Source organism: Orbicella faveolata, unplaced genomic scaffold (genome assembly GCF_042242905.1).
Source record: "Orbicella faveolata isolate gen_17 unplaced genomic scaffold, um_ofav_v1 contig_34, whole genome shotgun sequence".
Classification (NCBI taxonomy): domain Eukaryota; kingdom Metazoa; phylum Cnidaria; class Anthozoa; order Scleractinia; family Merulinidae; genus Orbicella; species Orbicella faveolata.
Genome location: NW_028301563.1, coordinates 22,491,597 through 22,503,026, shown reverse-complemented (window position 1 = coordinate 22,503,026; position 11,430 = coordinate 22,491,597). Strand labels below are relative to the sequence as shown.

General features: G+C 40.5%; 1 protein-coding gene and 1 long non-coding RNA gene across 2 annotated transcripts in view; one reads left to right on the top strand and one right to left on the bottom strand.

The window, feature by feature from the left end:
• Positions 1 to 11,430, top strand: part of LOC149105299 (uncharacterized) — a 341,662-nt gene that overhangs the window by 140,673 nt on the left and 189,559 nt on the right. The gene's annotated exons all lie outside the window — the stretch shown is intronic.
• LOC110057114 (uncharacterized) lies at positions 5,016 to 6,497 on the bottom strand. The gene has a single exon (XM_020763680.2). The coding sequence runs from the start codon at positions 6,379 to 6,381 to the stop codon at positions 5,629 to 5,631; it is 753 nt and encodes a 250-aa protein (XP_020619339.2). The 5' UTR covers positions 6,382 to 6,497; the 3' UTR covers positions 5,016 to 5,628.

Here is an 11,430-nt window from a genome sequence, read left to right as displayed (position 1 = left end):
ATTGGCCGGATAAAGAAGGAGCGAAACTTCACTAAAGGTAAAAAATGTTTAGAAAATTAGGGGGTCTTCGTTTTAGAGTTTTTGGGGTCTTAGTGTCTTGGGGTCTTAAGGTCTTCGTTTCAGAGGTCTTCGTTTTAGAGACACCCGTGCACAACACGTGCGCAAAGGTGTCTGTCGCAAGTCGGCAGGTATATTTTGCAGGGTGCAGGGTGCAGGTTGCAGGTTGAAATTTAATTATAACTGGAAAACCGCTGGCACTAAAAATAATTAATAACCTACATACTCGTCAGGGGTTCTTACATAACGTAAATCGCATCTTTCACGTAGTGAAAACACCATCCATCCACGATAAGTGTCGCGATAAGTACTTATCGATCGACACGCTGAGACCAGTGAAATCTCTTGAAAGCCATCAGGATGGCCGCTCCACAGATGTTTTCATCGATTCCAGATTTGGCTCGGGTCTTCCCTCAACAACAGAAGATTGCCATCACAAATGAAGCAAATAAATAAAGAAATGAAATAACAAGATTTTAACCGACGGAATATACTAGCACAAGCTCAGTGTGCTTTCATTTTGGTACTCACAGGGAAGAAACCAAATTCAGCAGATATTTCAGATGATATTTCAGATGTTTCTTCAAAACCAATAATTCATTGCAGGCTTAAAATCATAGGAATATACTCTCCTCCCATCGCTTCGGCCGGTTTGGCACTTAAGTGGAAGCCACCTTTCTGAGCAATTGTAAACGGCGTCATGTAACAGTCACGGTAAGTCTACCACCTGTACGTTTCTTCTAAGTGCCAGCGGTTTTCCAGTTATAATTAAATTGCAACCTGCACCCTGCACCCTGCAAAATATACCTGCCGGTCGCAAGTGGACTGCACAAAGGTCACGGAGTCGTCCGTCAGCGACGATTCTCTGACTGAATCTATCTTTGTTTCGAAAACGTGAGTTGATGGAGTTAATTTAGTCGATTGCACTTCGACCTTATCTTTATTTCTTGAAATCTTTGCTAACCATTTCCTAGCCCTTCCTAGTGTGCTTGTCTAGTATCTTCTAGCGAAAGAGCCGTTTCATCTTCCGATGGCAGGATAATAAGACCTTTGGAAGTGGAAGGGAAGAGCGTTTTACAGCTTTTGATCTGGAACAGATTTCATGCCTTTAAAATAGCGGAAACAAAACTTGAGCACAAGGAGGAAACGTTCTTAAACTTTTGTAAAGAGTTCTTTTTGGATGTACTGCAGTTTATAAGCACAGCTGTCAACCTATTATTGGTCGAATACCATGAATCTGTGACCCTCTTTCTGCGCATATGAACATCACTGCATCTAAGTCAAAAACAGGTGAGTCATTTGTAGATAGTTGCTTGTTTTGCACTGCGCCAAAATATTACGTTTGATCGATTGCTGACCATTGCTGAAAAGCGTGTCGGCGCAGCACAATCTTACAGCCGTTATTTGTTCGTCACACAATGCTGTCATGGCATATGCTGCACATTTTGATCTATTTTGTATAGAGCACTCTCAGGATTAGTGAAACAATTTAATCTTTGTTCATCTGTTTGTTCATATATATAATAATAGGTGTATATTTATATAATCGTCACTGATTCTATAGTGTACGTGGCCTCGGTCCAAATCACGTTTGTTGTACGGTCTGATGTTTCAGACAACAGCTGCTGAAGCTAGTGCCTGTACTCACTAGAATTTTTAAAAAAATCGCCACAAACAAATTGTAGATGAATGAAGCAAGAACGAGCTGAAATAAAAATAGGAAATCACAACGTGTCTAATTCGTGAGAAAAACAGACTAAATTTAATTAGTAATTACGTGAGTAAATAGCCCTGGCCATGCCATTTTATTTGGCGTATTTTGTTTGCTTAGTGGTGAGGCATTGGTATGTTTGTAACAGAAAATAGAGGACTGTTGTCAATACAGTCCAAAATTATTGTCAGTAAAATATTGTAAATAAAACACCTATTGACCGGCTACCTCCGCGGCCACCATTTGGTCGTTCCGATAAGGGTTTCATTATTGTCTTTACCCCTATTAAGCGGCCACCCGAAAGTTAAAAACTTTGTTTTGGAAAGGGCGATGGCAGATAAGAGTCTGAAATTGAAGGTGCATGACGAGTGATAATTCAAACACACGTCTATCATGATTGCCTTGAATTGACTCCATGTTCACCAAGAAATTTATAACCCGATAGTGAAAAATTAAATATTCAAGGTACACCAACCTCTATTTAAGCGGCTAGCCCCATTAAGCGGTCACCACCCATTTCCCCGAGGGTAGCCCACTGTATTACATGTAAACCAAAAATAATTGCACAGCGCGAAAAGACCTAGGTATGAGTTTAGCGTTACAGTATTACGCCGGGCATGTAGGTAGCGGTGGTCGAGTAAAAGATAACAACAGGGGCAGTGGTAAACTATTCATTCTTTTCATTTATTAATTTAGTCTCTTCCTACTCAACACGATTGTGTGCTCCCAGTGGTTCCAAGCCTTACTGAGCCTTACCTATTAGGATAGAAATTGTCCTACCCCTACCCCCTAAAATGAGATGACAGCATTGCGTGACGAACAAGCAAGGAACCGCTGCAAGCAAGGATTCAAGCAGTAATAAATCAAACGTAATATTTTGGTGTAGTGCAAAATAAGCAACTATCCACAAATGACTCAGCCGGTTTTGACTTAGATGCGGTGGTGACCATATGTGTCGAAAGGGGGTCACAGATTCATGGTATTCGACCATTAAGTAAGTTGACAGTTGGCGATATACATCGGACGTTATGTAAACAAAAGCAAACTTCTGCTTTATGTGCAACGAATGGTGAGAGAAACACGTCAAATCGTCTATGGACCTGCCTTTTACAGCAAACGAGGGTAGAAAATTTCGAAATTATCAGCTCTGTGTCTATTTCAACTTATTATAGGTCAAGTCATGGGGCGCATGCTAAAATATACGCCTAACCCGTAACTTGAAATTTGACGACTGATGGTCAAATATTTGCATTTTTAACGTACTTTGAAAAGCTCTGGCGTCGCTCACACTCATTTACCCAAAGAAATTTTTACAGGAATCTGTAGACCATCCTTCTGCGATTCAACCACCAGAAGCTCAATCCATTTGAAGGTTTCGCACATGGTGAAAATTAATTATATTCACCAAGTACTTTTAAGTGAATGAAATACATGTCTTCGAAATTTAATTATTTTGCACCCAAAAAGACAACGCAACATTCCCTAAAATCAACCCAGTACATATTTAAGCATTGCACAAAAATATTTGAGTGTTTTAAAGACGGAAGAATGATATGGTTTTGCATGCGAGGCTCTCAAACTTGTTTAATAAAATGGTGCGTCAAATGACGATTTTAACGGAATTTGGTAATTTGCATATTTCTTTGAAATAAAGGATATTTTGCCAAAAAAACTATCCAGTAGTTTTTGTCATGCCCTAGCCTATCTACCATAAGAATATGAGCGAAATCGAATTTTCGACCCTTGCCACGAAATTAAGAATTTGTCTGATTTTTACAGGCAGGCACTCTTAAGGCCGGAAAAAAGGGTGGGAGGCGCGGTGGCGTCATGGTTAGTGCGCTCGTCTCCGGATCGAGCGGTCCGGGTTCGAGCCGTGGGCGGGGACATTGTGTTGTGTTCTTGGGCAAGACACTTTACTCTCACAGTGCCTCTCTCCACCCAGGTGTATAAATGGGTACCGGCGAACTTAATGCTGGGGGTAACCCTGCGATGGACTAGCATCCCATCCAGGGGGAAGTAGAAATACTCCTAGTCGCTTCATGCTACAGAAACCGGGATAAGCTCCAGCCTGATGGGCCACTTGGCTCGCATGCAGACTTTACCTTACCGGAAAAAAGGACGAATTGGCAAAAGTAAAGAAAATGTTAAAAAGAAACCGAACAACTCTTTTCAAATTAACAGTCCGCATTAAAGCCACAAAGAAACACCAGATGAAGAAGTGCTGAAAATAGCTTTGCACGCCCTTTCCAGCGAAACCCGTCAAAGTTCGTCGGATTTTTCACAGACACAATTGAATATATCAGAAATATATTTTGTTTGGTGTTTCAACTTAACAAAGGTCAGTTACTATTGACATTACAGGGAAATAAGTTCGCATCTTGTTTTTTTCATACAAACTAACCAGAATAGTCCATCAGTAACAGATGAAATGTTAGTTTACTGAAGCGTATCCGGCACGGCGTGGTAATCTACAAAGACCTAAGACTAATTTTAGAAATCTGTCCCGAAAGTACACATCAATATTCCAAACTGCACCTATGGATATTCCTACACCAGCCATTACAGGAAAAATGGTTTATGATGATCGAATTCTGTTCACGGATATTCTATTTCTCCCTACCTAAAATATCGTAAGGTATTTTTCCTTGTCCGAATTTTATCATCCGTAATATGGTCACCGCATTTTGTCATTCTCGCATTTTGTCGTCCACATTTTTCCATCCGCATTTTGTCATCCGCGTTTTATTATCCGCATTTTGTCATCCTCATTTTATCATCCGCCATCCGCCGCCATCCGGTCCACACTCTACAGTGACCCCTCTGGCACCCAGGGTAATACACCACCCATGCAGAGTCGAATTTTGAGCTTGGGAAGCCTGTGGTCTAACCTGCTGATGTCGAAGGCTATGGCGTGCGTGGCTTCAACCTCGTTCCCAGGGTCTCTCATCTTACCGCCCTCTGGAGTGAGCTCGCTCCAGGGGGCGGTAAGATGAGAGACCCTGGGAACGAGGCTGGCGTGGCTTTCGCTTGGGAGACGTTTCAGTTGATCAGTGATGGGGAAGGTATCGCCGCCGTTGTTTGTTCAGTGTTCCAAGACTTGCTTATGCGGGGAAACTGCGTGGCGATTGACTTGCCACCGCTTATGAGCAAGATAAACTTATGGCGGGCTCCTTTGAACTCGTGATTGCGCTTGTCCCAGGGCTTTTATATATGATATCATCGTGCGTAGCTTTCTAAATTTTATAAATTGACCGACTGATAAAGGTTTTATTTCTTTAGGTAGGGTAGGGTGTTATAACTGAGCGTCTTGAGTAAATTGCACAGTTGATGGAGACTAATAAGTTGAACAGTCGTACAGTTGCCTGAAACGTCCTCAGAATTAGCTTACGTACTATGGCTGTATCCTACAGTTATAACATCACGTAATATTCAACGAACAAAGAAGCATTTATAACCTTGCAAAATCGCTTGCGTGACTTGTCATTTCAGTGTATTATTTAATGCAGTGTTATTCAACTTAACTGACCTTTTTGTAAAAAGAAGAAAATATTTTGGGTCTACTATTAATATTTCAAGAGAAACCATTCAGAAACCATTTTGTTTCAAATACAAAGGAAGAAATTGCTTTTTCCGCAGACGGATAACGCAAGATTACACGTTCTATTGACATTGATCGGCGTTCAAAAATTTGTCCTATTTGACTTGGCAATGAACGTGACAACTATCACAATAAATATTAGCTATCACGAATATAACTAAATTTATCACGAAAGGTCATAAATATGGCGAGTCTCGAGTATGATTGCATGTTCTTTAGCTATTGTGAGGTACTGAGGTTCTTGTTTCTTTGTCGTTGCGTGTCACACTCGGGAACCTTTCAGTTCATTTGTTGTTTGTTTCAGTTCGACGTTTCGCTTTTTAGTCATGGCGACTTTCCTTTCTAACTCAGCTATGTCTTTCTCTAACGCGTCTGCTTTCTTTTCAGTCTTCCTTCTCTTGACTGTAGCCTGGGCGATCTTTTCTCGGAGTAACACCGCTTTTTCTAAATACTGTTTCTCACTCATCGGAGAGTAGTTCATTGTTATGCTGGTTCCGACTCGCTCCATGGCCCTCAGCTTTTCCTGACACCTGGCTATGTTATCTCGAGCTACAATCTCACGCTTTTCCCCAGCATGAATTTGTTTCTCTTTGGCTAAAATGGCCTTCTGCATTTTAGCAATGCTGTCCACAATGGTTCTAGCTTTCTCTCTATATTGTTCCACGGTTTGTTCCATCGAACCGACGTCCACTTTGTTCTTCTCAAGAAAGCTTTTCATTTTTGAGTTCTCATCAAATCTCTGCTCGGCAAAGTAAATTCGTTCCTTGCAATAAGACTCCTTCGTCTCTGCCTTCTCTATTTTCTTCTCAACCTGTTTTATCTGGTCCAGTATTTTCCTCTTCTCATTCAGTGATCTCTCCTCTCTCAAATTTACTTCAGCTATGGCCTCTTTCGCTCGCTTTTCTCTCAAGGCTTCTGCTCTTGTGCTCTCGGCAATCGCGTCCATTTTAGCCCGAACTGATTTAACCCCCTTAGCAAGGCTTTTCCCAGTTTCTTCACGAACTATGCAGGCCATTTCAAGTTCCTACAGGCGCTTATTTGGATGCAGATATTTTAGCAGACTTCCGTTGTTGAGTCACGATGAACGCGAGGCTAATGAGTTGTCATCCACTTTACACAGTTGAAAAGTTCGCCACAGATCGCTGGCGTTAGCCAATAAAATAACAAGGTTTTGTTTTTCGCTCACGATGAGTAATGCACGTTAGGCAAGTGATGGTATTTCCTGATTATCTGTTTTTAATTTTGTAATGTTTCAGTGAAAAGCGATGATAAAAGCCTAATTTACCATTATAACATACATAAATAGGATACACTCTCTAAGAGTAGCGTTTGGAAATGTTAATTGACGGCTCATAAGAAACCCAGATAGCTTGCTTCAGATCAAAGAAACACAGCAGCAGTAGCAGCAGGCACCCCATGGCCCCAGTTGCCCTGTGAAGGCCAATAAACTGATAGCAAAACACTGCTATCTATCTCTTTCTTCTGAGAAAAAAAAGATAGAAAGAACAGCGGGACTCCGTTATTTGTTTTGCTGTTTTTAGATTTTTCCATTTGTGGTGCTTTGAGGATTAAGAAATTTTAAGACGAAACTGGACTGTTTCAATCTTCTCACTGGTTGTATATTGCCTTACATATCCGAACGGAATATGTGCTTTAATTTTCATGAATTTTGTTTACGATCAAGTCAATAGACCCTCAATAGTCTCAATACGCCCTTTCCGTCAAGAAGTGTGTTTGCTTTGTTAGACCGGCAGATTAATTTACACTAAATAAACAGAGAATACTTGTATTAAAGCTCTGCCGCTTACCTCTGTGAAAACACTGATCATTTATTTTGCCAGGAGAACGTAGTTTAAATCTGCGGCCATCACACTGCCAACTGCTAGTGTTAATATACGACGGTCCAGGCCCCGTCCACATTATACCGGTGTCACAGTGGGGTATCCCCGTGTTTTGAGTATCCCACTGGGGATACCCAAAACACTGAAAGCGTAAAACTGGGGCAAGTGAAATCATCCATAATTCTGCTCAAAACCCATTTGTCTTCCTTCGAAGCTTGTCTCAATAAATTAATTAAAGCGTTCTTTAGCTTTATATAAAAACGATACGTCTCTGAAAATAGTCGCAATTCATAACGGACTGTCTGATCCGAGTCCGCAATTATAACGACATACAAAACCGGATTCATGCGCCAAAGTTCCTTGTATGAACATGCGCTTGGTGTCTATCGATAACCCTTGAAATGCAATAAAATCAATATGCGAGCGAACACACTGTACAGAGATACGGCCGTCACGCAATATGTAGGTCTCAAGCTGTGACTGAACTCTGTGAATGTTGCTTTGTCTTAGACTTGTTTATTTGTCTCTCTTTCCTTGACCATTGCCATTAAGGTTACCGTATACCTTAAGATCGACAATTTTCTTCAAATTTGGGTTTTTGGGTCAAAGTTATGGTCGAAGGGTAAGCTCTAATTTCTAAAAAAAAAAATCTAAATATTGGCGGAGAAATGGAGGTTTTACGTTATGGCCGGAAGTAAACGTTCCCTCGTGATTGACAGCCCTATAACGTGTATGCAATCAACCGAGACGACTTTCGCGGAAAGATTACCTATATATACATACATACATACATACACACACACACACACACACACACACACACACATACATACATGCATGCATGCATGCATACATACATATATATAGGTTGAATAAACAGAAGAAGATGCCAACTTTTCTCGTAGGAGGTCTTTAATTCAAGTGGACGTTTCGCCCATTCGGGCTTCTTCAACACTAAGAATATCGATCCTCGGAATCTAGAGCATAGATATTCTTAGTGTTGAAGAAGCCCGAATGGGCGAAACGTCCACTTGAATTAAAGACCTCCTACGAGAAAACTTCGCATCTTCTTCTGTTTATTCAACCTATGATTATTTAAAGAAGAAGCGTTCTGTGTCCACTGGATCCTTTTCTCCAAGGCATCATCGTTGGCAAACCAACATCGTTTACACATCTATCTAGATATATAGTTTAGTGTACGATGTGGCGAAGAGACCAACTCTTGACTGTTCTGGACGAGTTTAATGTACAACGTTTCGGCCGTTCGGCCTTCTTCAGGTTAAAAGTTAAACACTAAAAAACTATTTACAATGGTTGCGATGTACAGAAACACCGACCTATATACAGAGCAGAAATATTAAGATTGAGGTTACGTAATACAACAAAGGTCTAAATTACAAGGTGAAAAGGATTAGACAATCAAAGACAAATACAGAACTATGGATGACATGTGAATTCAAATAAGGTGAATACAAATGAGTGACAAAAACTAGAGAGAAAAAATCTAACTTAATTAATAGTGTTTACTCTGAAGTAACAAGCTCCCCATTGAAGGCCTCTGAATGAATGTAATTAGGTAAAAATCATAACAGGATCCCAGGAAAGGGCCATTAAACTACAGTAATAATTTCCCTTCCAAAGCCCCTGAATGAAAAGCCGACAACAAACATAACAGAATCCTTGAAAAGAGCTCTTGAACTTAGAAATAAACAAATAACAAAAATGATAACAGAATAAAATTAAAATGCGTCATATTGGAAAAGTGGCAAATCACAACTACTCAATTGTAACAATTAATGCGGTGTTTTGATCTAAATTCCCGCCGTTTGTTAAGACCATGAGGATTAAGGGTAAATAATTGCGCGGTCCAATAAGCTTCCCTAGTGAGTAATAATTGTTCAAGATGTAAGGAATTTTCGAAAGACCTAATTTGTTCAATGATGATGAAATTGATTTGAGAAATTTCATTTTCAGAGTTATTAAAGTGGATGGCCAATTCGCAAGTTCTTTTGTTCTTCAGCATGTTCGACTTGTGGTTACGAAATCTTGCTTTAAATTCAGTCGAGGTGGAGCCTACATATTGCAGGTTGCATTTGGCACAAGTGGCTAAATAAATAACATTTTGTGACGAACAAGACAGCTTTTGTTGAATGGGATATTGACGACCAGTTGCCGAACTTTGAAATTTCGAAGCTTGAATGAAATAATTTTTACACAGATCGCACTACTTGTTGCATTTTGAACAACCTCCGTTTTCTTCTCTTTGATTCCTACTGGAGGCTACCCGAAATTTTGATGGCGCCAACATCTCCTTAAGATTTTTGGTTCTACGATAAGCGGGAAATATCGACTTGGATGGAAAAATTTCTTTGACTTCTGGGGAGGATTGTAATAGATTAAAGTGCTTTTTGATAACTTTTTGGATATCTGGCAAAATTGGATTGTAGTCGAGCACCAATGGAAAAACTTTCTTTGCTGGCTTAACCTTTTTCCTCAAACGAAAGTTCGGCTCTTGGTATACTAAGAGCTTTGTCGAACTGTTCATCAACAAGCTCCGCTGGATAATTTTGCGATTTCAAATACCCTTTGTATTCCTTACATCTATTTTGTAGAAAATCGTCAGTAGAACAGTTGCGTTTGATTCTTAAAGCTACCCCAAAGGGAACTGCTCTTTTGCAGTGTGAGGGGTGTGAACTCGAAAAAGGTAGATAGAGATGGCTATCGGTGGGTTTAGCATAAACATCAGTGCTGATAAACCCGTCACGAAAATGCAACTAGAGATCAAGGAGTAAACCAATTCGAATTTGATAGTAGGATACAAACCATTAATATTATCAGTGAATTCCAGTAATTTAGGTAAACCCTGGGTCCAAATGTCAAATATATCATCCTTGTATCTCCACCAAAGCATAGGTTTCAAGCTACCTCCAAATTTGGCTTTCTCATCGATGATACCCATCGCTAAATCTGCATAACTGCAGGCGTTTTTCGGTCCCATGGCCGTGCCGTGTTTTTGAACAAAACTCTGACCAGAAAACTGGCAATTATTTACCCTGAGACAAATTTCAACGGCTTCAACTAAGCAGTCAGTGGAAAGAATGTTAACAGATCTTGAATTAAATGCCCTTCTAACTGCTGAAATACCTAGATTGTTGTCAATGTTCGGAAACATTGAGACTACATCCCAAGACACAAGTAGGGACCCCTCAGGGAATGGGCCTTTTGCATTAAATCTTCTAATTTGTTAATAAAATCCGTAGAATCCTTAACAAAAGATGGAAGACTCTGTGAAAGAGGTTTGAGGTAGAATTCTGTAAAAGCAGAGAGCCGTTCGATTGCCGTACCGCAACAGGATGTAATATGTCAAAGTGGGTTGTCACGTTTGTGTGTTTTGACATTCCCAAATGCCACTCCCGGTTTTGGTTCAAGATTTACAACCCACGTGGCAATCTCCTGGCTAATCTGCCCCTCAGAAAACCACTTACGACTCCATTCCATAACCACTTCAAAATGGTCAAGTGTGGGGTCGGAGTCTAAGCTGTCATAATGCAAATCATTATTAAGCTGCTCTACTATCTTGTTTTGGTCCTCTTGTTGACTGAGGACAACGAACCTAGAACCTTTATCTTGAATTCTAATGATATTTTCACGAGATTTAAGAGACCTTAAAGCTAACCTTTCTTCTCTCGTAAGATTGTCCTTGGAAGTTCTTAAATTAGCAAGCTTGAGGATGTCAATCTTCACATTGTTGAGGAACACTTCTACCTCCGGAAAAATGGATTTTGGAGGCAACCATTGGTAAGCTGATGGAATGGCTGGAAATCGATCATCCACTATACGGGGGTTGTCTTCAGCATTTCTTCCGTGGAAGAAAATGGCAAGACGGATTCTCCTTTCAAATTTATCCATGTCATCAGTGACCTTTTGCCAGTTGACGTCCTTAGGCACAGGACAAAATGCTGGTCCTTTCTTCAGAAGAGAACGCTCCGCATCTGTGAGTTCAGAAGAGGTTAGATTAATAGGATTCAAGTACGGCAAGTTGGCCTCAGTTGTTACACCGCTACTATCGTTTCTGGTTGGAGCTCTTACATTCCTTTGGGCAATTCTTTCAAAACGCCGCGTTCTCCTTCTCGTGTTGCTAGGTTGTATGGTTTGATCCAATTGCAATGGGTGAAGAGGCGTGGCCAGCGAGAACTTATGGCGCGCTTTCTTTTTCAAAGCAA

Coding starts and splice junctions, on each gene's coding strand:
- LOC110057114 (XM_020763680.2), bottom strand. CDS start 6,381: ATGGCCTGCATAGTTCGTGAAGAAACTGGGAAAAGCCTTGCTAAGGGG.